This window comes from Semicossyphus pulcher, unplaced genomic scaffold (assembly GCF_022749685.1).
Source record: "Semicossyphus pulcher isolate SPU_LCO1_2020_fin unplaced genomic scaffold, fSemPul1.0.p SCAF_13, whole genome shotgun sequence".
Classification (NCBI taxonomy): domain Eukaryota; kingdom Metazoa; phylum Chordata; class Actinopteri; order Labriformes; family Labridae; genus Semicossyphus; species Semicossyphus pulcher.
In genome coordinates this window covers 21,152,735-21,178,210 of record NW_027211637.1, presented here as the reverse complement: position 1 = coordinate 21,178,210, position 25,476 = coordinate 21,152,735, and the positions used below count along the sequence as shown (strand labels likewise).

The 25,476-nt window shown below is 40.0% G+C and overlaps 1 protein-coding gene across 1 annotated transcript in view; it reads left to right on the top strand.

Moving 5' to 3' along the window:
• Positions 1 to 10,840: 10,840 nt before the first annotated feature.
• The window catches only part of slc12a5b (solute carrier family 12 member 5b), a 32,228-nt gene continuing 17,592 nt past the window's right edge, over positions 10,841 to 25,476 (top strand). The window contains exon 1 of the mRNA XM_069660695.1: positions 10,841 to 10,895. Within this exon, the coding sequence (XP_069516796.1) occupies positions 10,841 to 10,895 (55 nt within the window). The remainder of the gene's footprint in view (positions 10,896 to 25,476) is intronic.

The following is a 25,476-nucleotide window of genomic DNA, read 5'->3' as shown; positions in this document are numbered from 1 at the left end:
GAGCCTAATTAAAGAAATAGTTTTGAGATGTACACTTTTACTTCCTCTACAAAAAACATAATTTCTGTACATTAAATATTAAGAGGAGCGAATTTATGTTCCCAGAGGTCTATATTCCCCAGCTCAATAAGAAGACTTTTCCTATGTTCTCAGATAGTAGTTTTCCTGGGTCAGATGGTTAGTATATATTTTTCTGGGTCAATATGTTGCAATAACCAACCTACAGTTTAAAGACTACTTATGTTACAGGCCAACTCCTTCAAATCCACACCCTAAATTTTAAATTGAAAATATCGCCCCAATCTCTAGCAATAAAAGTGCACATGAGACCCTTGGATTATTGCCAGAACCCCATATGAAGCTACATCCAACAGTGGTATGATATCATGTTCCCCATCTGAGAATCCTCTCTAAGTGACACAATCAGGAGGCAATAAGGATTTATGTTCTCAGCAATACATTTTTCCTACTTCAATATGGTGAACCCACTCACCTACAGTTCACTTGTAACCTCAAATTTGCGGGCAACGCAGACATTAATAGCACCACAGTTGCTGAACAGATTTAACCCTTTAAAGTGCATTTTAAACTCTATCTGCCTACGTTCTGTTGTAACATGAAAGCAAAGATAGTCTTTTCAATTTTTTCAAAGATTATTTTTTTGGCCTTTTGGCTTTATTAGATAGAACAGCTGAAGATAATGTTGGGAGTAGAGAGTGGGGGATGACATGCACCAAATGATCAGCAGACCGGGAGTCGAGCCTGCGATCAGTGCGATGAGGACTGTAGCCTCTGTACACGGGGAGCCTGCTCTACCAACTAAGCTAAACAGCACCCCGTCTTTTCAATTAAAAAATTAATTAATTAATAATAAAAAAATAAAAAAAAATAATAATAAAAAAAAATTGTTCTCAAAGGCCCTGGAAATTGGGTGATGCCAGCAGCCCATTAGCTAACTTTAGCTTAGCAAAAACATTGGACAGCTAGCTTGGCAAAGTTAGCCTCCAAAACTCACCAATAAAAATATCCGTATAATCCATACAAAACAGATGTTTAAAAAAGTTATGTTTACAGAAGCTGGAAGACACATTTACCCTTAGAGAGAGCCAAGCTAGCTGTTCCTGGCTTTAGCTAGTCTTTGTAAGCTAACCAGCGGTTGAGTCTAGCTTCATTTTTATTGTACAGAAATTATATCTCTTCATTTAATTCTCAGAAAAATACAGTAAATGTATCAACCAAAATCTAAAAGCTATGCTTAAAATACTATAAAACTGATGTAGCTTGTATTATTAATTCATCACAGTCTCGCAATGTTAGCTTTATTAGTAGCGTGACTGTTTCATTTTGCTCTTACCTGAGAAAGTGTAATTGTTGAACTACTGCATGATCTTTCATTCAAAGCACAAGGCTCCCACCAATCATCTAGTCTGAGTATTTTTCTGCCTGCACAAAAGATTAGCAAGGCGTCCCATTTCTTCCAATTGAACTAACAATACCCGCATGTTATTCAACTGACCTACAATACTGACAGTGACCCTTGAGTATAAGGATACAAAGAGTAGAGTCAGGAGATGCTGCTGCCAGTTACTGATCCATCAGACGGGCTCCACGTCATCATGCTGAGAGGATTGCACTGCTAAAAAAGGATTACACCATTTGACATTTTCCTGACCAAAACTGCTTAACCACTTTGATTAGAGGCCCAAAAAAAACATATATTTATAGAGAAATGCCAGATCAATGTGGGATATTTTAGGGGCTGTTGTTGTTCTCGTGGGACAGATGTGGCAGAATAATGATGAGATGGAAGATTATTTGAGGATCCAGATGTATCACTAATAACCTACATATGAAATACAGTGTAAATGTTATCTCAATGTCTTTAGAGACCAGAAGTTTTCGCAATTTTCAGACCAAACCAAATCTCCCAAGTACCCTTTCTAACAGCAGATACCATGAATGTTACAATTAAAATGCCAACTTGCCTATTGTATTTACGATAATAATAATGATGTAATATAATAGTAGAATTGCAGTTAGATGAATAAGCCTGTTTTCGGTTTAGTCTTGGGATGTCAGGTGTAAATATGACATCTATCCCATTTTCTCGGCCCTTCCAGTCATGGCAGACGGATGTTCACCACTGACTTTGGTTCTGCTCAAGGTTTCTGCCTGTTAAAAGGACGTTTTTCCTGCCACTGTTGCAAAGTACTTGCTCATGGTGGATTCATGTTGGGTGTCTCTAAAAAATATAACAAAGAGTACGATCTAGACCTGCTTTGTTTTGAGATAACTGTTGTGATTTGGCGCTATATAAATAAAAATTGATTAAAGCCGAAGTTATGTTGTCACCTTTTGGACCCTAATCATTAATTCTGCTTCAATCAACAACTGAAGCGTTTTTATCCAGCTTCATTTAGTCAATGTTAACGTTAACTCGCTCATGTTATGTTGGATGCCGGGTTACATTCACCCAATGTTGTCTATGTTAGTTTTAGGTTGAGGACTTGGCCCGCTTGATGAACATTAATGAGCTTTTCAGTGGACTCTTGAGTAGCACCAGGTGAAGCTCTTTGGTTTACCACCATTGGTACATTGTCCACAGTTTGGGAATCACTGTTATGGACGATTCAAGCAGCCCTGTCTCCCAGAAATTATATTAATATTTTCCTAATATATAATGTAATTATTGACTGGATTATGTGAATCAAAAGCAGGACCATGCATGAGTCAGAAGGAGGTATTTGGGATGGATGGAGGCCTTACAAAGTACATGAGTCTGTGCTTTGGTTAAAGCAACAAAGGAGTAGATCAGTTAGGATAAGGGGAAAATTTTTACTTTATTCAATTTTCTCTAAAAAAGTCCGCCCCAAGTCACTGCTGGCTTTTATTAAACAAAACCTGTACATGTGGACAGTGTAATCCAAGACTGCACATTTTGGTGGCTAACAAATGAAATATAATGTCAGTAAATATTTACTGATACATACAGCATCAACATTTCTTGACTTGTTGTTGCGTCTATTAATGTTTTTTATAATGTTTATAGAAAGCATAATTCAGTCAGCATTATAGCTCCATTAAAATAGCAGAAATTCTTTCCTTATCCCTGGGCAGAAATTCGGGCGTCACAGTCGCTCTGATACAGAGAGAAGCATGAAGAAATATAGGGATTAAGAAATATGTAAAATATGTGCATTATAAATAAAGTAAAATTAGATATGAAGATAAAACGCTGAGAAATGGGATCTATTGTGATTGAAATATAAATAAGTTGTGTATCGATCATTTCTGGAACTGGATTTAAACTCAAACAATGAAATAAAGTGAAATTACAGAACACACTGCTGCACAACACAGTAATGTAATACACAAAAATATTGTTTTTTGTTTATAACGTTAAATAGAAAACCTTGTTTAAAATTCATGGAACACCGAAAAATAATTACCTCGCTTTGCACGTGCTATAAACATGTGTCTTCATTTAATTATGACGGGATGCATTCATCAAAACAAAATGTGTCCCTTTCACATGTCCCGCCCTGTTTTCTCCTCAAGGTGCCGGTAAATCATAGAGAAACCTTTTTCCTTTCCAGCAGACATGTTTTCTATTTAACAAAATAATAAGGCATTATTATTAAGAATCTAAAATCCAGTGTTTAGTGCGTCAAGATTTCCGCACCACAACTGTGTTTCCTGAAATCACCAGATGCGAGTAAGATCCCGAGTAAGCGTTTCTGTATGTATTTACATCCAACAATTGTTTAATATAGCTGCAGACATCTGTGGCACCAGCATGTGTGTTAATAAATACAATTTGTTCCAGATGTTACTTACTGTCCTCTTTCAACTGTTCCTTCCAATCCAACTCCTACTCGCTTCAGCTTACGTGAAACTCCTCTGGGTTTTCTTATCACCCACAACATATCCCAATGTTTGACTTACTGATGAGAAATGTAGTGTGTCCTTTCACACAGCCATCAGTCTATACCATATCTGTTGCCACATTCTTCCACAGACGGCTGAGATGAAGGATGATGTACGAACTGCAGAGTATTTTCAACATGAACACAGAGCCATCAGTCAGATGTAGAAGAGGCAGGAGTCGCAGATGAAGACAGAAACATCTGTGAGTCAGTGAACACATCACCATGTTGTGTATTGAACGACATCCTTTCACACTAATGGCACATTCGTGTAATTGCGCTTTTATTTTGGAAGTCACAGTTCTTTCTTAATGGGATTTTGCTGCACTTTTTTTTACAGCCTACTTTAAACATTTATGTGCAATCCATACAGTCAATACAGCCCCTGGGTTTTATTGGACCCCCTTAGGCTAACCTTGTTAAATCCCAATGGTAGAGGTCACGCGGAGGTCAGTCGGGAGACAAAACCATAAAACTATAACGGCTTAAAAAAAATAAAATAATGTGGTATCAGGGCTTTTCTGGCGCATGTGATGGTGACAAATGCTTGAACTGAACTGCAGCTGGAAAATTTAGAGGCAGGATGTGTCGCTTGTTTTCATTCATGCTGCATGAAATTTGCCCAATCTTTTCTCTTCTTTGCATGCAAAAATACAACATGTGACATGATACTGAAAGTGAGCTGTGGACATAAATTGCAGGTGAGATTATCTCTCGGTCTTTTGCTATAATATATATATATAACTGGGATTCCGTCGCTCTTTACCAAACGTCTAAACTCCTATCACAGTATAGCCCTGAAATTTCCAGTTTAATTCCATCCATTCTGCCGTGACACATTTTAAAAGCTGTCTTAAGATGGATGAAAAATCATAAAGAACCATCATCATAAAAAAGGCCCTTCAGTGAGAAGAACAAAAGTTACGGATGTAACTAAGGTTCTATGAATTCTGGATGACTGCAAGAGAGGGTATGAAATACCTGGATATGCATCTGCAAGAAGTGAATTTCTTTGCAAACTCCAGTTGAATTTAATTTCAGAAATACACAGATCTTTACAGTTGCTGTTAAAGCAGTAAATAACACTTTTAAAGGGAACACTGAGTTATTATAATGCAATGAGAACGATGTTTACTGTGTACATTTTTTTGGAGTTTGCATGCTGTATTTCTCACAACTGTTAATTGCACTAAAGTTGTGGGCTGCTAAATAAATGCTTTCTCCTTAAAGTGGTGGTTGCGTACAAGAAACAAAGAGCGAGAGTTTCATCATCGACCAAAGACACTCTGCATGTGAATCAAACTTAACTTTATTAATGAAAGTTAACTTAAAACACTTAAAATACATTGTTTATATCAAAACCGTTTATATGTGCACCTAATTTTGAACTCAATTTAATGTTGTTATAAGATGAAATCAGTCACACTTGAATGTAAGTCTGACCTTAAGTTGCCTTTGTGTGAACCAAATCCAGATGACACTTAAAACCTCGTAAACCTCAAACCCCTTCATTTTGTCTTCATCATGTCAGACTCGGGTCGTCAGCCTTTTAATTTCACACTGAACTACTCTTTGGTTTAATTCAACACGTGTGGCTGATGTGACGGTTTATTTTTCTGCTTCAAAGCAAACAGACGATTTCAATGTGAAAATCAATCAAATGAATGAGGTGGTGTAAAGAGAAATTACAACAGAGGAGAAGGTGAACGTCCTCCATCTTGCAGGCGATGACACATCCTGCTTTCATCTTCTAACAGAACGATTTTATTGACAGTGCAGTGAAGATGGACATGTGGGGAATAGAGAGGGGATGACACCCATCAAAGGGCTGAAGTTGGAGTTGAATAAGCGGCGAGGACTTCGCGCGCCATTCATTTTAATATACACACCTCATAAAGTAGTATTAATACATGGTCATTGTCCCTGACAAAAAGATGAAGGGTTAAAACTGGCACATTTTAGTGTAATCCCACTGTTATTCCGCTTACCGCTCAATAAAAATCACTCTTAACTAGAAACATACAACTGACTGAGGTTTGTGCTGCAGAAAAGACAATTACTAAGTAATACTTAAATGAAAAAAAAACAAAAAACACATTTCGTAATTTCTTCTAAGAAATTTCGACGACCGTTTACTCAAAGAAAATATTCACCGTTTTTTGGGAATTAAATTTCACAACAAGAACATAACTTCCCAAACAATCCCAAGTTGTGGTTTTTACACTTGTTTTTGTGTAGATTAATTTAAGTGCTAATCTTGAAGATTTCAGTTTCATTCTCTTTGGCGATGATAAATTGTAATTGTGGGAGCACACTTCCCAGATATCCAGACAGTGTTGCATGTGTGACGTCCACGGTTGGCTCCGGTTGTAACTCTTGATTTTCCTCGCTGACGGTCGCTTTCCTTTTTAGACTGTTTGCCTACATCAGAGCGTCGAATTTGTTTCTTTTTCTTTGGATTTTCACTTATTTTTAAAGTTGTATCTGTAGTCATCGATCTTTTGTTTGTTTGTTCAGCCATAGTAGATTACTGTTTACTCGCAACACTTGCAGAGACCGGAAAAGCAGCCGCTTAGCTCCGCCTACCCTCTCTGGCAGACCAACCACTGCTGGATGATGGAAAACGCGTCACTAACTGGGCGTCGCTTGTGATTTTTTTCCCATGAAAGTCGCCACAGACATCAAGTCTGTAATACTGCAAATGCAATGACTTCATCAGTGGGCCATAGGCTCAATCACCATTGTGTTACCTCACTCGGCGATAGATAGTGACTTAGCAGACATTTATTTAAATGAAAATCTTTGAGATTATCACATTAAGACATTACATGTAAATTGCGTAGCTTTAGGGGTGTTGTTAGGTGGATAATGGAGACGGGCTATCTGTTTTACCGCTTTTCAAGGCTTTATGCTAAGCTAAGCTAAGCGCTTGCTGCCTGTAACCACATGTTTCTTGGCGAGACATGAAAGCGTTGGAAAATGTTTCTCATGATGGACTAATTCCTTTAAAATGTCCAAGAAATCCTCACAGCTTAACAATTTAAAGTGGGATGAGTAGACAGAATGTCTCTTACAGTAACAGAGAACCAGTTTCTATCAGTAGCAGGCCCGTGTTAAAGGAAGCTGGGCCTCAACTGAATTCCCCTGACTATAGCTGGAGTATATATGTCTCTCACCGCTGTTCTTGGAAAATGCTTGTGTTGACAGACAGATGTTCCGGTGGGCTGGACCACTGATCACTTCCTGCCTTTGGACGTCCTCGAACAGCCCAGCTTGGGGACACATTCAGAACAGCTCTATCTCCCATCCCTCCTCCCCCCCCCTCGCCTCCTGTCTCCTCCCCACTGCTCCCAGAGCCCCATATCAGTCGTAAATCTTGACGCTCCCAGTACAGCAGTGGCAATAATGACGAAACGGCCCCAGTGGTCATTAATGGACTTTTGCATGTTGTACTCTGTCAAGAGTTGCAGTCTTGTGGGTGTTGCAGTTTGGACACCGATACACAAAAAAGTGTTTTAAGCCTGGGCAGCAAACTTTATAACAGATAAGGAGGGAATTTCATAATTTGATGCCCCTTTTTAGGTTGTTTATTGAAAAATTTTTGCCAAATCATCATCCTGATGAATTGACTTCAGACACTCACACACAGTAGCAATAATAGGTTTTGTGTGATGGATTGTGTTGGTAATAAAAAAGTCAGTTTCATTTAGTTCTGGACAAAAATCGTATTAATCTTCTTTAAGTTTTTTTCCCTCATGTCAATGTAAAAGATTTTTGGCTCAGTAGGTGTGACAAATGTTAGATTTCGCCTCGGTGCTCGGATGCCAAGTAAACATCTGCGAGGCACAGAACAGGCCCTATGTTCTTGATCAGGAAGTAGAAAAAGTGGATTTCAATCCAGCGCTCCATGGCCTTAATCTGCAGGATTAGGGCAATGGAAAGTTCCATCCGGTGTTTTTTTTTATGTTTGTGTGTGTTTGTGAGGCTTTCTTTGTGCTAGGTTGCTTGTGTGTTGGTGTTTGCAAGCTTTTGTACACCAGCGTAGGTGTGAATGAGTGAATGAACAGTAGTATCCAGAGCCACATGCAGCGGCAGGCAGGCAGGCAGGCGGGCAGAGAGTAGAGAGGGAGGGAGGGATGGAGGTACCCGTGGTTTAAGAGCTAAAGCCGCTTGGCCCAGATGAAGATGGCTCTCAGGCTCTCTGCCAATCAAAGCCTAGCCAACATTACACTCTCACTGACAGGGCAGGGAAACGGTCAGTTAGGCCACACGCATGCATGATGTATGTGCAGCCTACAGTATACAGTATCATTCAGACAGTGTGCATAAAGTAACAGAGCATTGCAGGGATAGTGACAAAGAGTGAGAGCTCGGTCCAGGGGTATTCAGTTAGCGACAAGCTGATGGACAAAGTGGAGTATTTAAGTGCTAAAGATATTTCACTCAGGAGGTGGAGGAGACCAAAACAGAGCTGAAAATGGGGGTAATATTTGTATTTTGGGGCGAGATAGATGACTCTATATGAGTGATAATGTTATAATGTATAATTTGCAAGTTGGTTTACATCTTGACAATATTTGCATGTTTATCCACCTGTTTTTATGCATATTTATTTAGACATAGAAAAAAAAAAACGTAGAAATGCATCAATTTTAAAAGTTGGTGATTTTGATGAGAAAACTTCAGACCTGTGCTGAGCAATGAGGAAAAAGCTAAATGTTACATGTAAATCACATGTACTACATGGCTTTTATCTGTTAACCCCATGATGAAATGCAGAGTTGTCGTTCAGGCACGATGTTTAAAATATCAAAGAGGCCTGTGCACTACTGGGTGACACGAGTCGACATGATGCAGTCTGTAGCTGATGCCAGTCGGTGAGGATAAAGTCTCTCTGAACATCTGCCAGAAGTCGGAGATCATCTAACCAGAGATGGGCACACAGTTCACTGTGACATAATGTCAAGCATACAAATACTAATGGTTTGAAAAAAGCTTTTTTCTCTATCTCTTTTCATCCATTAAATGCCAGTTGTGTTTTTGGCCAAGCTATCTTTATCACTAGGCAGGTGGTGGGGATTAGAGATGCTCTGTCCCAAAATGATACAAGCAACATACATGAAGGTAAAAACATCAATCCAGCGGCTTTTGAGTCTTTGACAGCCACAAACGTCGGCCTTTCTTGTCCATCTTTTCCTTAACTGCTTAGTCCTCTAGCCGTCCTCACTTTACTCCTCTATTCATCTTCCGGTTTTGTCCTTTTGTCCCCATCAACCAGCTCTGCCACATCATTTTTCCTCTCATTTGTTATATGCCACAATCTATAATATACATTCATTAAGCCACGTTTCAACGCCTCCATGATGTCACCTCTCTTACAAATTGAGAGCTCAGGGCCATTAAGGTGACGCTGTCCAATAATTACAATTTATTGACAAAAATCGTACTCGTTTTCTCGGTTAACGATGCCCTGACAAGATTTAAAGAAAAAGTGTTCGGGTAGAGGCTTTACCAACCCTTAAGTGCTTTACATAAGAACCATAGATACAAACACACTTTAACAGCCGAAGTAAAAGTTATAGCAAACAAGGCATAAGCAGAATGATAGAAATAGTATTATAGGCTATCTGTCAAACAATTTAAATTATAAGGCGCTCCCGATATGTACAGTCCTGTGTCGTTTGCTCACCATAAAATTTGACTGAGTTTCAGCTTTTATGTAAAAAAGTAGTTGTCCAAGTATTGAACCCTGTGGAACACTATATTAAGTTTAATGGGATTTTAAATATACATTTACATATATATATAGCAATACCTAAGGCCAGTTCTGCCACTTTACTCCAATGGGACTAGACTAGATGGTATATTGGGGCCATGGTAACAACTTCTATTGCTTCTGTTCTAACTGCTAGCTTTACGAGTTTCTTTTGTGTAGCTTTGCACAATTTGTAGCATCTTAAAATATGATAGTTGCATTTTAATGTAAAAAAACATTGATGAAGTAATCCTCTCATTCTTCTGTCCAAAACGCCACCATTTCAACCAGCTATCAGTTTGTAATCAACTTAACCAGCCAGTTTACATCGCTGCACGGTTCCCTGTAATGTTCTAAAACAGCGTCTTCCCCACACACTTGACCAAGAGACCAGTGCAAACACCAGAGCAGTTCAACCAGTGTGTGTGGTAACGGTGAGAGGCTTGCATTTAAAGTTCACAGAGTTACACAAGTGCAGCCTGCAGCGCTTCCACGGATAATGGGCCACGACCAGGCAGGGAAATATGAAAGAGAAACAAGCAGGGTGGAGGGGAATAACAAAAGAGGGATGAATACAAAGTAATGAAATGGAATCTCTCCTTCCATCTGAAAAGAACATCAAAGGAGATGCTTAATCTCAGGAGGCAGTACTTTGTCATCTGACGTGCGTCGCCTCTGTCTCTCAATCCCTCTCCATCCATCCCTCTCTCCTGATGAGATGGATGATGAACGTGCGTGAGGGAGGGGAGGGGAGGGAGGGAGGGATAATACCTTCTGAATACATGATGAATGTAGTCATCAGGCTTAAACTGACTGGGGGGCGAGTGGCGCACGGAGAGACAGAGAGCGTGCATGTGAGTGACACCGAGCACCATCATCAACTCTCCCCTGCAGCCTCTCTCAGTCTCTCCATCCTCCTGCTGTAGAGAGACAGAGGGAACCACACAGAAGACAAGTAAAAGAGGATAAATTATTGCTTCCTCTCTCTACTGTTTTTTTTTTTTTTTTTTTTGGTCAGCTACCAGAGGCAGGACAAAAGAGGCAGGGAGACACAGAAGTGAAGCGCATCTTGTCGTAGGCTCAAGCCCACCCAGAGCTCTTCTCTAAGCGACAGGATCAAGAGGCGCTCTCAGTGCGCACAGCTTGAGGAGGAGAGCGGATGCTGAACAACATGACGGACTGCGAGGAGGCAGAGGGGGGACCCAACAGCCAGGGTGAGTGATGAAATGTGCCACACGTGGATAAGAGAGGGGTGTGTGACAGCGTGGCTGCTCTTAGGAGTGAGTTTAGGGGAAGTTAACAAGATTATGTCATTTAAGGGATGCAGAGATTTTTAGTGTGAAGAGTGAAGAAAGTCAGAGATGGGATTGCTCTTATGTCTGATAAATATTAATTTTCCGTAGCAAGGAAGAACAAGCAGAAGAGGACTTTTATTTTGATAGGAAAAATTCAGCCGAAAGCATTGAAGTGTTGGACAGTCTGAGTTTCTAGGGGAAGGTCCACCATAACCCCCCACTGACTCGCTAATGTTGATAGAAAACATGCACGCTTGTTCACCTGACTCCTGAGGTTGCACACCTCCACCTTAATCGACTCGTCCGCGCTCGACTTTTCCTTCCTTCCAGCTGGTGTTACAAAGAGAGCTGCTTTTGTCATTGGATGAATTTATTTGACATCTGGATGCAGCAGATGTGCTTCAGATGGCGTCCGGCAGAGGTTCGTCCCCTGCATGTAGATTTATGAGTCCACGTCAAACACTTATAAAACCTACAGAAAAAGGTTTTGTGAGTGCAGCCCCTGCAGAGAGTCTGGGGAAAACCAGCTTTTTATTCTGCCCCCTTCAAAAACATCTAGCCAGGGGCAATATCTGCCTTTCATAATGGTGCATGTGTGGCCGAGTGCTTACAGGCTGTCTGAGTGTGACTAAATGGCATGCAAGTAAATCCTGAATGGCACCTTTTCATATATTTTATTATATTTTTATGATGCAAAATGATTTTTCAGCTGACAGAAATTTAGCTGCTGTTTTGCTTTATTCAGGAAATTTTCATGCAAAATTATTCTCTGAATTCTGCCTGTCAAATGTGAGAATTTCATGTTTTTCTCTTGAATATTTTTTGACTGCAGGTCAAACAAAACAGGCAAATTGAAGACATCCTTGTGGGCTCTGAGGATGAATGAATGCCACACTTTTTAAATATTCTTAAGTTCTTTAATGTATTGTTTAAAATAATTGGCTGATTTATCAATCATTATTTGTTTTTACATTTTTTCCCCAGATTAGACAGATATGAAGCCGGCCTGGCCTGGGCAGGCTCAATACGACGCCTTTGCTGTTAGTGCAGTTGAGTTATTTTCGTAAACATCCAAGATGGCTGCCGCACGTTAGAAACATTCTGCTGAATCTGCTATTGCAGCAGTATTTTATGGGATCGTTTATCTTCTTATAAAGCAGACCTCAAACTGCATTTAAAGCTTGTTGATAAGAAAGATGTGTTTGCCGCACCTCCATCAGGAAAGCATCAGTTTATTTTACCAACTTGTCCCATTGGTCTGGATGCATCACATGTTTCCTGTAAGTTAAACCTTAACTTTGAAAATTGGACATCTATCTCACAAACACTTATTATATTCTCTCAGTTCCTGTATTTGTAACGTGAGTTAAATTATAGCAATGCATTCATAATTTCTGGATTCTTTAATTCCTTCTTCCTGGAAAAGCACCGCTGCCAGTTTCATATTGGCAAGTGTTGGAGAGACAGTACGCTGCGGCAGTTCGCACCCTTTGGGTGTGATCTCTTGAGGTGGTAAAGAGGTCTTGATATGTTTGTGGGCCTTTGTCTTGGGTATATTTTTTCTCGCAAATCCCACAATATTCTTCTGGGAATACAGACGTGCTGCAAAATCAAATGTGGAATTGCAAGACAAAAAACGTTTTTGTTCTTGAGCTGGTTGACCTTATATTCCCCCCACACCAAGCTGTTTACAAGTATTAGGTCTGACAAATTGGACCCTTATGATAAATTGAGTAATAAATCAGTCAGTAGTGAAAAATCCTCCATTTCCCATGAGTACCAGCATATGCAACTACTGCGTGTTTAATGATGATAAAGTGAAGTTAATAACAATCCAGGAGATCTTGCACAGTCTTGCTGGTGATAGTTGTTTGACAGATTCACTTGTGTTACACATTAGTAGTAGAGCTCTCAGACTCATCTCATTTGGATGACATTTTTCTTAATTAGTTTCCCTTTCTTTTCTGTGTTTGCCTGGAGCGTGCACACTGCACGGAAGACATTGTTGCATCGTCCTTTTTGTAGTGTTTTGATATTTCATAAAGCACAGGCATGGTTTATAATCCCCACAAAGCATTAACAGTGTGACGGAGCTGGTGCACTTCTTTGCAGCAAATCAAAGTTATGGACAGCAGGTGGTGTTTGTAGTTTCTGCTTGGAGAAACTGACAGACTTAGGGTATAAACAGATTAAAAATGTTGCTTTAAACTAAGACCAAACCAAGATATGAATTTCAAGTATGATACGCATGAGGCAGATACTCATGTTTGCCGTGAATTTCAACTCCTCGTGTGTGTCAGACAACACCCCAGCGACAACGACCTTTTACTTTTTAAAGGTCACCACTCGAGCCGCATCACACACATTACCACATTACACCACAGGAGTGAAAACTGAGGTGTCATTCGTGTTGCAAGTGGAGTGTGAGCCCGATATAAACAGAACACAGAGTTTACTAAAGGCCGGGCAGGGATCACACCTGGATGGAAATAGCTCCTCATTATAGCACTTTGGGCTGCATGCTTTATGTATGAAAGGTGCAGCTGTGTTAAGTTGAGTTGAGTGTTGCCTGTTTTAACAGAGCAGGAGAGGTGACTGATTAATGAGCTCCCTGGAGGAGGCTCGCTGTCCACTGGTAATATAAATGGATGAGTTCTAATCAAGTTCAACAGGGGTGATTGAGAGGTAAAAAGAAAAAAGGCTCAGTCCTGGTGTAGGCCTGACACTTTAAACATTTAGCTTCATTTTGCCTTTAATATTCCATACTGATGTCTTTACACCTTTTTCTTTTTCAGCTCCAGCATGTCATTGATAAATTATGTTTTAAACATCAAGAAGTATGCAATAATAATTCAGTAGTAGATTTGTATTTTGTACAACACACAGACCAGGCTTTAAGAAGTGGTACCATCCTTAAGATTTGCAGTTGAAATTTAAAAACTGACTTGGAAGAACACATGTAGATGTCCTTCACTGTTAAAGGAGTAATTCTCAGTCTGTCAGTCAAAGCTGGTGTTCTCTGTAATCAATAGAAGTAATAATATTTGAAATTGGCGCCATAGCTGTGGAGAAAGTTGCACAAACAGCTCGTGGTTTCGCCCATTCTACATTCCTACAACACCCAGCGTGCATTGCGCCCCTCCCTTTGAAAGGAAAGGCCCAGCGAGAGACACTGGAGTGAAATACTACTCTTTTGCTGCAGGCAATGACTCAGAGAGGTACAGAATCCAAAAAACGACGATAATATACCGGTGGATCGTCTAAAAAACATTTCAAACCTGACGATTTTGAACGAGACATGACATCGGAGGCGGATGTCCTAGATTGAGGAAGTGTATTTTAGTGAGCTCCCTGGCCTCCGCCAGATGACGCGTTTTACGTAGTCTGGTGGAGGCATTCCAGGGCCCATTGACTGAGGTTGAAAATCGGCGAACTGGCCCTTTAAAGTCGAGCTGAAACGGCATTTCGAGAGTATCTAGTTTCGGTACCGTGACGTATTTCCGAGTGAAACAGGAAGTGCAGGCGGGACATATCATTAGAGGAATTTGATTAGATCGCTGAGAAGTGGGCGTAGACAGACGTTCTCCACAGCACAGTAGCTAGCTAACTGACCGAGCGTTCTTGGTGCTCTGCGGCTAAATGTTGCAGATTGATTGGTTGAAATTGGTTGGTTCTAGCTTACGTAAGCACGCATTAAATTTTAACTACTTGCTATACTGTTAAATAAATCTAATGGAGAGAAATATAGTGCAGTAAATACATAAAGGTACTTCTTCTACCATGCTAATTAGACAGAGCGGTACATCCTTCTTCGTCAGGCTTCAAATCAAACAAATCTACAGAAAAGTTTCTGAAATGGATAAAACATCAGCCACTGACTCCATGTTCACAGCGCTGTAGAGGCACAGAGGAGCTGTAGCCACCACACGTATCATCTGGAGCAGCTGGTGCAGCAGATAAACTAAGGTCATGTCAATGTCACATTTTTGGCAGCATTAAAATAAAAGCATGTAATGTCACCATGTGTGAGTTATGCAGGGTCACAGGTGAGGGTTTTAGCATAATACTGGAGCCGATGGATGAAAAACAAATGTAGTTGAATGCTTCACAAAAGCATATTATTGTCAAAGGAGTATGAGGTTTGTGTTTCATATCAAGCGTGAGTTTAAGAGTTTGAAAGGACTATTATTTTTTTTGACAGGCTGTTGACATAGAGACAGACAGAGAGATGGACAGACGGCAGGTTTGCGGATGCTGCTACGTCAGCGTTCTTGTTGGTCACTACGAGCTCTGGGGGCAGATGGTCTCAGATTGCCTTCTTAGGGATGTTTAGACTGTGAGAGATTAAACCTTTGTTGGAGTTACATGCACACACATACAATATACAGTGTAAACAATACTCTGAGTAATGCTGTGCTTATTGCAAACAGCCTCAACTGTTTTTTTTAGTGGTGTTCAATATGTGACTTTCATTAAGTCAGTAGAGCAGGTTAACAGCAGATTAAGGGTCCACAGCAAAGCTAGCAGCTCTCTGAAGTTTAAATCAGACACTGTGCTTTGAATTTAATGCTCACGATACTCACAATGAATATGCTTATAAATGATGTTCAGGGTGTATAATGTTTACCATGTTCACCATCCTAGCTCAGTATTAAAGCATAACTCTTAAACACAAAGTGCGTCTTATCCAGATAGTTGGTCATAAACCAAATGATTGCACAAATAAATATGGATGTAACTCATGATGGCATTGCTTTTAATATAGACAATATGTAAGAGAATCACCAAAGTAATACAAATCCTCTGGAGACCTTGAATATCTTCGGACAATTCATCCGATAGTTGTCGAGATATTTCATCCTGAACCACAAATGTCTAGCACATGTGGTGGTAGAGGAAGAGTCAGGATCACTAAGATCTGAAGGATTCCTCCCCAGTGGACCAAGAATATCTACAAAAACATTTTCAACTCACAGTGATGTGCTGACTGAGGCACATCACTGCGAGTTGAACTTTCTAGTCACAAACAAGAATAAATTATTACAGGAAACTGAAAAATAACATAATTATCTGTTGCAGAAATGTTTTTCACTCTCCGCTTCCTTTTCCTGTAAATCATCCTTCAGGCCCCTCAAATTCACCTTGTGACCCTCCTTGGAGGCCTCGACCCTGAGGTTGGGAATAACTACCTTCCAGCATGCTTGTCCCCTTTATAAGTCAGTGCAGGTTTCTGGCATCAATCACTTCTGACAGGGTTGTTGCTGTCCCTCTGAAAGGTGAATGATTAATATCTGACCGAACAAAGCTGACCGGAAACAAATCAATTCATTCTTCTTAAAGGAACACCCCAATGTTTTAGAGGTATGCTGATTTACTGTCTAACACCAAGCACCTATTTGTTTTCATGCCAAAGTTAGATGAGAAGATACCACTCTGTCAATGCTGCAGATATGAGACTTTAGCCATTAGCCAGTTAGCTTATCTTAGCTTAGACAACGATTGGCAATTCTCTCACTATCTCTTTGTTTTTTTCACCAGTACTTTTCCTTGGACTTTTTCAATATTAAGCAAACTACTTGAACGATAAAGCTTGAGCTTTTGAGTTGCTAGTAGCTGTTACTTGGACCTAGCTAGGCTATCTGTTCCCCCCGTTCCACTCTTTGTGCCAAGCTAATCTAACCTTTTACTTGTCAGTAGCTTTATATTTAGCATTAGCGTATTTAGCTTCTTAGTAAGCTCTCGACACGTCCTACAAACTGTTCCTTCCTTGGTCCGACATATAAGAACTTCCTGTTCTCCCTTACGCATCCACAGCCCCACAGGATGGACTTAATCTGCCTGCCAGATGTCGTTAGCTCATCCAGTGGTGTTCGAATCCGAACCAATTTGTCTGATTGCCCATACGTTAATGCAGAGTGCGCCATTGTAATTTCCCTGAGAGAGGAGGGTGACCTGACACATTAGGTGGATGATTGATGCACAAAGGAAACCCTTCTGCTCTTCCTAAATCAGACAGTCTCTTTGTCATCGTTAGGGTCAAACCTGCAGGCTAAGTAAGGACAAAGAAAGTCACCTGTTTTACTTTATTTTATCACATTTATAACAGCAGTAGCGTCAGAAATTAATCAGTGAAACCACATGAGTTAGCCCAAAGTGACAGCTAACTGTCCACTTTGTGTTTCATTGATCTCTCGTGTCCATGGCTGAGTTGTAGTGGACATCAGCTGTCATGTTATTGTGCAGCAGGTATTATCTCATCGTAGAGGAGTGCTGCATTATATAAAGCTGCTCTCTTAATGCCACATAGATTTTTATGTTGCTGCTTCCTTGTAATTTCACTGATGTATCGTCAGCTGATTTACAGCTCTTATAAACTGGCTCAGAAGAGGAAATAAACAGTATCCAGCGATAGTTATACAAGTCTGACTTATCAGGAATCAAGAAGATTGTTTGTATTCCTATGACTTGTTATCCCAGCTTTTCAATTCTGAGTGAAGGTTGGGTCAGGCTTTAATCTATAGAGTGAGAAGGTCAGAATGTCAAAGTGGGATTTAAAAGGTGTTGACATCTTGATCCAATTCAATTGCTAAGCTTACGTATTTGGTCCTTTATATTTAAGTATAATTTATTTAACCCCCCTACGTCATTTCTTCTTATAGGGAGAGGCTTTGGCAAGTCAGATTAACACGTTCAATCTCCCACTGTAGCTGATGTGACGTCACGTCACTGTTGCTTTGCATTGTGTAGTGTTAATATGTATCGTCATACTGAGGAGCCATTATCTACTTTTATTTTGACACTTTCCTTTGGTAATTTTGGCTGAGAATAAATCAGACGTGTTGTTCCCGAACGAGATGAAGCGTAAATCAGCAGGCTGTTTTATGGAAGAATAGGAGCTGGATGAAGTCTGAGCACATCGGACCTCCACTGATGCGACTCTCTGTCTATACGGCTCTGGATACTTTGTTTGGGGAGTAGGGGGGGCTGCTCGTCCGCTGCTCGTCCACTTCTCCACCAACACCTGAGAGAATATCTGTCTCTTTAGCTGCCAAATGCTCCGCTGTGTTCACCGGCTAATCGCTAACTGTGTCTGACTGCAGTTTCATGCTAAGCAGGAAGTGTACAGAGAGGTGTTTTTACCTGAGAGCAGCCGGCTGTTGCTGATAAAAACACTTTAAGAAAGAACCAAAAAGTTGTGGCCTTACAACCAAGAAGATCTTGCTTTAAAAAATCAGCAATAAATAAATAGCAAATAGCAATAAAATAGCCTAGACCAACTTGTGTCTTTATCAGGACCCTTGTCAGCAGTAGTTTGCTCTCCTTTGTTGAGTTGCCCATCAGTTGAGTGGGAATGGGAGGACCATTCACATACCACAACAAAGAACCAGCCAAAAAGAACAACTGCATTTTACTCTTTTTGATTGAGGGCATTTTTTCACCCGTGCAATGACCATTTCACAAGATGAATTAACCACAGCAAACCCGAAGAGCACCTGTATGTGATTACTCCAAACACCCAGCAGCACTCGTTTGTCTTCATATTCATGATAGCAGCTTTAAAGTAGAAAGATTACAGTGTACTTGTTTTTGGCGGCACCTATGGCAATAAGCAGTAATTGCAGCCGTGCTTTTGGGCCCACTCTGATCCACAAAGCATCCCCGTTGACAATCTGTCTAAATCTGGACGTCAAAATTGTTTCTTTTTGGGGGGGATTTACGATTGTTTTTTAGGTTTGTTTTCTGTAAACATCTTTTTTTTTTCTTCAGCCATTGTAACAGTTTACTCTTAACTTTGTACTGATATGACTGTCTGAGACTTTGAAGGCTTTATTTAGACCGTGATCACACTACACTTGCAGCAGCAGAGTGATTGAACTGGAGAAAGACAAGTGCAAATAGTGTTGGAGCTTTCCCTAATCCTCCCACTGAGCTACAACATTTCCTCCACCCAGTCGTCTTAGATTGGCGATTCTTAAAAACAGCCTGGTTTAACCCTGTCGTCATCGTCACCACAGCCACATCACACAGTCTGTGGAGGAAATAGAGAGCACAGATTGAGTGTCTTCTGTGTGTAAATACACTTAATGGTTTTGCTTTATTATATTGTTTATTGTTAATGAAATTGTTTATTGTTAATGAAATTGTTTATTGTTAATGAAATTGAAGCTTACCAGGTACTTTGTTCATCTTGTATTCCACTTCAGCTTGAACCCCCTTAAGGTAGGTGGGATTTTTAAGTGATCATCATATCTAGGCAACGTGAACATTGCATGACATAACCTTCAACCTGACTCAAACAGCAGAAGGTCTGCACTACATTTTCCAAGACGTGATTTTTGCCTGCTGCCTTTTAAAAAAAAATCTAGGTCAGTTGAATAAACGAAAAAAAAGCATCCCGTGTGTTAACTTCTCCTGTTACATAAGTGGATGGCTATTAAAAAAATTCAGAGGCCTGTAAAACATTTTGGCTGATGACTTTCCAACATTTTATTTGAAACCAAAAAAGAACGCTTTGTGTTTCCACAGTTTTTTTTACCAAAAATCCGTTTTGGTTGGGGTTTTTCTTTTCAGATGGCTGCATACCAGCTATGTTTTTATTAGCGAGATGTACTATTACCACCAGGGATGTTTGTTATTGAGGTTTTATGTTGTAGATGGTGTACAAACCTTCTGTCCACAATGGTTACTATGTCCCGTAATTGTAAAATGGTTTAAAGAAAACAATATGTCTTTTAGGGAAGAAGACTCGGCCTCAGAGAACCAAGGAATGTTTTTGATTTCAGTCAAGCTGCATGTACTATATTGGGACATCCACTTTTTTACTTTGTAACTGGCAGTGTCATGGGATTTTAAATGCCACAAGCAGCTGGCTAACCTTACTTAACACAAAGACTGGAAAAAAAAAGAAAAAAGCATGCTTTGCTCCGTCTGAAAGCAAAAAAACTATCTGCCTAGCAGTAGCTCTAAAGCTAACTGATAAAATTGTTTTATCTAAGCTGTTTCTTTGTATCAGGATGACTATATTACCTAGAGGAAGCATATTTATGGTGAAAAGAAGTGGTCCAAGCACCAAACCTTGTGGAACTCCGTGACTTACTTAGTGTAAGTGGAGGACTTATTATCAACCTGTACAAAAACACTATATTGGATATTTGCTGATCCGGATATGCTATTTTCCCACAAATTTGGATGCCCTCAAAATTTTGCTAGGGGGACATCAAGTCTTTCCTTTAGTAGAATTGACATTTTATGGATACTCATGATGCCACACAGGCAGATGAAGGCATAAAATAAAACTCCCTTCAAAATCTATACATTTAAATGACAAAGTAGTGGAAATCTACTGCAAATTAGGCTTTAACATTAACATTAATATTTACAACATAACAGTAAAATGCATCCTACTTTATCAAGCTTTGATTATGCTCTCCCTGACAATGGCCAAAAACAGGGTAAATTAATCAAGTTAATAAGTACTACATAAGTTTAACTTTTACTTAAACCTTCCTAAATGTTAAACGTTACATTTGACATATTTCCTGCTATATGTGATCATGTCAATAGTGGCTGGTGCACTGGGACAGTGTCTTCCCTTTAAGGTAGAAAACTACTGTGTGACTCTTTTGCAGCTCTTTGTCTCCACTTTGTGGGTGAAGCAGCAGTTTATTGAGCAGTTGGCTTCATCAGATTATGAGTGTGGAAATGTGTGATGTAAAAGTAGTAACGCTGCGTCCCTTTAGTTGAGCCAAATGCAAATCATACTTCCTGTATAAATAGCACATGTAGGGATGTGGGTGTTTTATTGGCTGCTTATCACATTGCAATCCTCTCACCTCCTCGGCGGGTGAACAAACGTGAACTTACAGGAAACAGGGTGGTCTCATTAGCTGATGAGTTATATACGAGGTGTCAAATCTCGCCAGTGACTGAACGCCGTTTCTTTGGCCAGCATTGATGTTTTGGAGAGGCAGATGTCTTTGATTTCAGAGGCAACAATGTTTTTTTAGTTAACGCAAAAATGCTTCACATCTGGAAATGTTGAGGCTGCTCTGAATCTTCAGCAGTTTTTTCTCCTCCTGTTTTTTCTTCATTTGTCTGATATGATCTGTTGGCAAGGTGATAAAAACGCTCAACGTGTGATCACATGTTGTTGGACTGGTGACGCATTGTAAGTGGAGAAAATATGTATATTTGGCCATCACGCAAACATCAGGAATTTATACAAATGTAACATATGTGTCATGAACCGGGACCAAAAGGAAGGACTCAAAAGCAAACTCAAACCAGTGGTCAGAATTCAGAACGATTTTAATGCCAGGCTACGTTCGGTACACAAAAAGAGCCGTCAGAATCAGGCAGAGGTATCCAAAAAACGTGAGGTAAAAAGGCAAAACAGGTGGTGTGTCTGAAACCGCATACTATCATAGTAATCATACTAACCGTGACGTAAAATTGAGTATGTCATGCGTTCCCATCTCATAGTATGCAATTTTGTGTATGCGAGAAATACCCGGATGTATACTAGATATTTGAGTATGAGACGGGAGCTCACTGGTTGTACTCAACCGCCCCAAAATGCATTGCGGCTATTCAGCTTCTACTATGGCGGAGATGGACCGGAGATCAGACCGGACATACGTAAACAATTAAGTAACGTGATACGGAGAAGACGGCTCTGAGTATGATGCCAACGGCATCCTAATAGTCAGGTTAGTAGGCAGTATGCAGTACATACTGTTTGAGTATGTAGAAGGCAGTACGTTAGTATGCGGTTTCGGACACAGCCTGTGTCCGAATCAGAAGGCAAAAACGAGAACTAGGAACATATTGCTGGAACACGACACAAGGGTACAAACGAACTGGCAACGAGACAGGGGAAGACAGGGGGTAAATGACATGAGGTAATGAGGGTGATGAGACACAGCTGGGGAGAGCACAATCAGGAGCAGGTGAGCACACGACGGGGGAGGGGCAGGACACAGACCTGAAACAAAGACAGGGGTGAGTGATTTCAAAATAAAAAAGGAAATACCAGACAAGACACAGGAGGAAAAAATAAAAGAAAACTTAACCTAACGGGCAGACATGACAAGATGAGGCAGCAGATGTGGAAGGTCCCAGAAGAGTTCATAGCCTGTATGGTTTCCATATGTGTCAGTTTACATTTAGTTTATGGGTTTCTCTCAAGTTCTGTTTGTCATATTTATGGCTATCTGTTTGGCAGGATATATACTGTGTCTGCAGTAAAAAATTAGCAATTATTCACCTAATGAGCATTAAGTGTAGCTAAGTATAATTTTACCCTAGTCTGTTATGACATCAGCTCGGTATGTCTCGAAAACAACTGAGCTAAATAACCTAAATGCTAACCTTATTATGCTAAAGCATTCATATTGACAATGCTAGCTTGCGGATGCTAAGCAATTTTAATGTTTACTGTGTTTTCCATCTTGGTTTAACTTGATAGCAGGCAAGCGTTAGCACTAAAAACAAATTAAAGATGCTAACCATGATAGCATATGGGGTTAAAATGGCCCTGTACAGTGGCCCTTAAGAGGAAAAAAATGTGATACAGTGCCATTTAGGCTGCCCTACATGCTAAAATCAGTGCTGGTCCCCACCTCGTGCAGCTGGTGTCCTTTTTATTTTTTTCGGCTCTGACCCTCAGAAAGTCCGAGTCCACCCCTGGTCTGGACCAAATTAATAGACAGACATTACCATCCCTACAGCTTAAGGGCTGATTTTATCAGAAAAAGGAAATGAACCAGCTACACTTACATCTAAAGCTTACTTAATAGGTCTTCTTGCTCAAATCAGATAGTGAAAAACCTCCAGATCATTTTTGATCATCGAATGACTCCTACAGGATATTTGAGTGAGTTGAAAGGAGTGTTTAATATCATTACTCCTTTAGAGTAGGAGGGGAGAACAAGTGAAGGAGAGTGTTATATTGTACATCCTGTGCCAGGCAGAGCATTCCTCTAAATAAAAAGCAGCAAGTCAGGAAGATCAATGGCCCCAACACATCTTAGCTGAGTGCGTGTGAGTTACGCTAACACCAGTCTGACTCCATCAATACCTGCAAGACTGTCAGTAGCTGCTATCAATCTGTCAAGTATCAGATAAAAGAGAGAGTAATTTTGTGTAGGGTTGATAATGTTTTGCTGCCTAATGCACCTCCTTATTTTACCATCAACACTCTGACTGAACAGTTTCCCTGAATACTCTGCTGACAGCATCAGTTTTAAGTTTAAGAGCAGGGCTGTAGCTAGCATTGCGGGCAGCGAGGCTGTGTGCTTCTTTCCTGTTAATATGGACACTTTCATTGCAAAATTACATCCTGCAATTTAAAGATGCCTACAGAAAATCCTGTTTCCCCTTTAGGATTAGCTTCAATAATTATCATCAAACATCATCACCTGGTCAATTTGTCCAATTCTTTGGGTTATGACCAAATTCCACCAGCCCCATCAGCCTTAGCTGTAGTTGGTGTTTAGTGCTAGTTAGCAAGCATTAGCATGTTAATATGCTAAACTAAGATGGTTAGCATGCTAATTGTTACACCTGACAACATCAGAATTTTTGCAATGTCATTTAGAGCATGTTAGCATGCTAATGTTAGCACTATATGACTACTTTATTCAACAAAAAGTACTAAATAAGAGGAACTTGTACTGTCCACCAAAATTGAATTACTGCTTGACTGATGAAGTGGCTTAAACAGCATTTAGGCTGTGAGACATGAAACAGGAGCTATAACACTAACTGATTGAAGTTTATTTACTTCACAAAACTCTATTTGCTTATTTGAAAAATGACTAAGCTAGCATACAAGGTATATTGTTTTCAATGTTCACCACATTCTGTTAGCGCGTTAGCATACCAACAAAGACAAATTAGCAGAAGGCTGAAACCCAAAGTAGGCTCCAGCTGAGGGTAAATGTCTTTAGCTTTGCAGGTTTTTGATCATAAACTAAATATTTGACAAAGGAGATCACTAAAGTCTGTATGATTCATCCTCCTGAATTATGAATATATTCTTGCCAATCTATAAAATCACTTTTGATATGCAGTCGGTTTAACAGATGGACATTTTAGCTAGCATGGCTAAAAACTGTCCAGCAGATGCAGCAGAACGGTATCAAACTACCGCTCAGTGATACAGTACAAACAGTAAATATATCAGAGTTCAAAGTGTACACCATAATTCATCATGTAATATTTCTCCTGCTGTAGAAAATGTGAATTCATTTTAGCTTAATATTTTGTCCTTATTCATGTTTTAATGGTGAGTTTTGCCTCCATTTTTGTCAGAAGACATCACATTTCAGTTTCATTCTGCAGACTAGAATCTGCCGGAGTGACAAAACACAGTCAGTGTGTGCACCACAGACAGTGAAAGAGTGTGGCAGCGAGGAGATAGATTTAAATTAAACAAATGACTCCATGGAATTAGCTTTAATTCCTCAGTTACAGCAGGCGAGGTGAAAATGAATGAGGTACGTGTGTGGTTGATGTAATTGTGAGGATGCTGTGCAGCTGATTGGTGCACGTCTCTCACATGCTGAAGTTAATTTCTGCCCTCCTCTGTGGCCTCCAGCTGCTGGATAATCCCCTTGAGCCTGCGTCCTATTAAGCTTTTAAAAGCCGGTATAAACTGTCCATTTTGTAATAGCCATGTCACATCAAGGGTACAAGTCTACACCGCCCGCTGCCTTTCATCTGCATGCTGAGGTCAGGTCATTATAGACGTTCTCCTATTTTTAGTCATTCTGAGCCGATCACTTCTTATCGATACGTCATGGATGTCTGTCCTGAGGATAAAACAGGGACAGAGACTGAAGGCTTATCTATTAGTGGCAAAAAAATATTTAAAGCTGCAGAACATTTGATTTAAACTTTTTTTGCTATTTTAATTTTTTTCAGGATGCATTTAGGACAAATTCTTCTCTATAGATTCTTCACCAAATTCTGCGCACACTGTACATCTCCTACTCAGAAATGTCGTAGTTTAATTTAACATACTGCAGTTTAAAAGAGTACTCCCTTTAATAAGCATCACATTCCTATAACCACGTTCGACTCAAGGTTTACAGTCAAAGACACTCTTAAAATCGAGGCACGCATTCTTATTCTGTGACAACACCTGGTATACATTACCCACAATGCAACAGCCCCAAGTCTGGTCAGAGAGTCAAAATAACTGTATTTTAAATTTTGTTTGATGTCTTGGTTTCCCATGTGTGATTTGTCTCTCATTGGTTAAATCTATTTTGAAATAGCTCAACAACTTCTGTACAGACGTTCATGTTCCCAATCGTTCAAATTCCACTTATAATTCGACATAGTTGCTAACGCCTTCCTTACCTGCATTATAAAGCAGACGTCGTTATACCATAAGATATTATTTCTTCCTGTAGGCAAACCAACTCCACACTACACACACCTTTATAGACCTTATTTGAATCGTCAAGTCCTAAAGTTGTAATACAGCAATGCA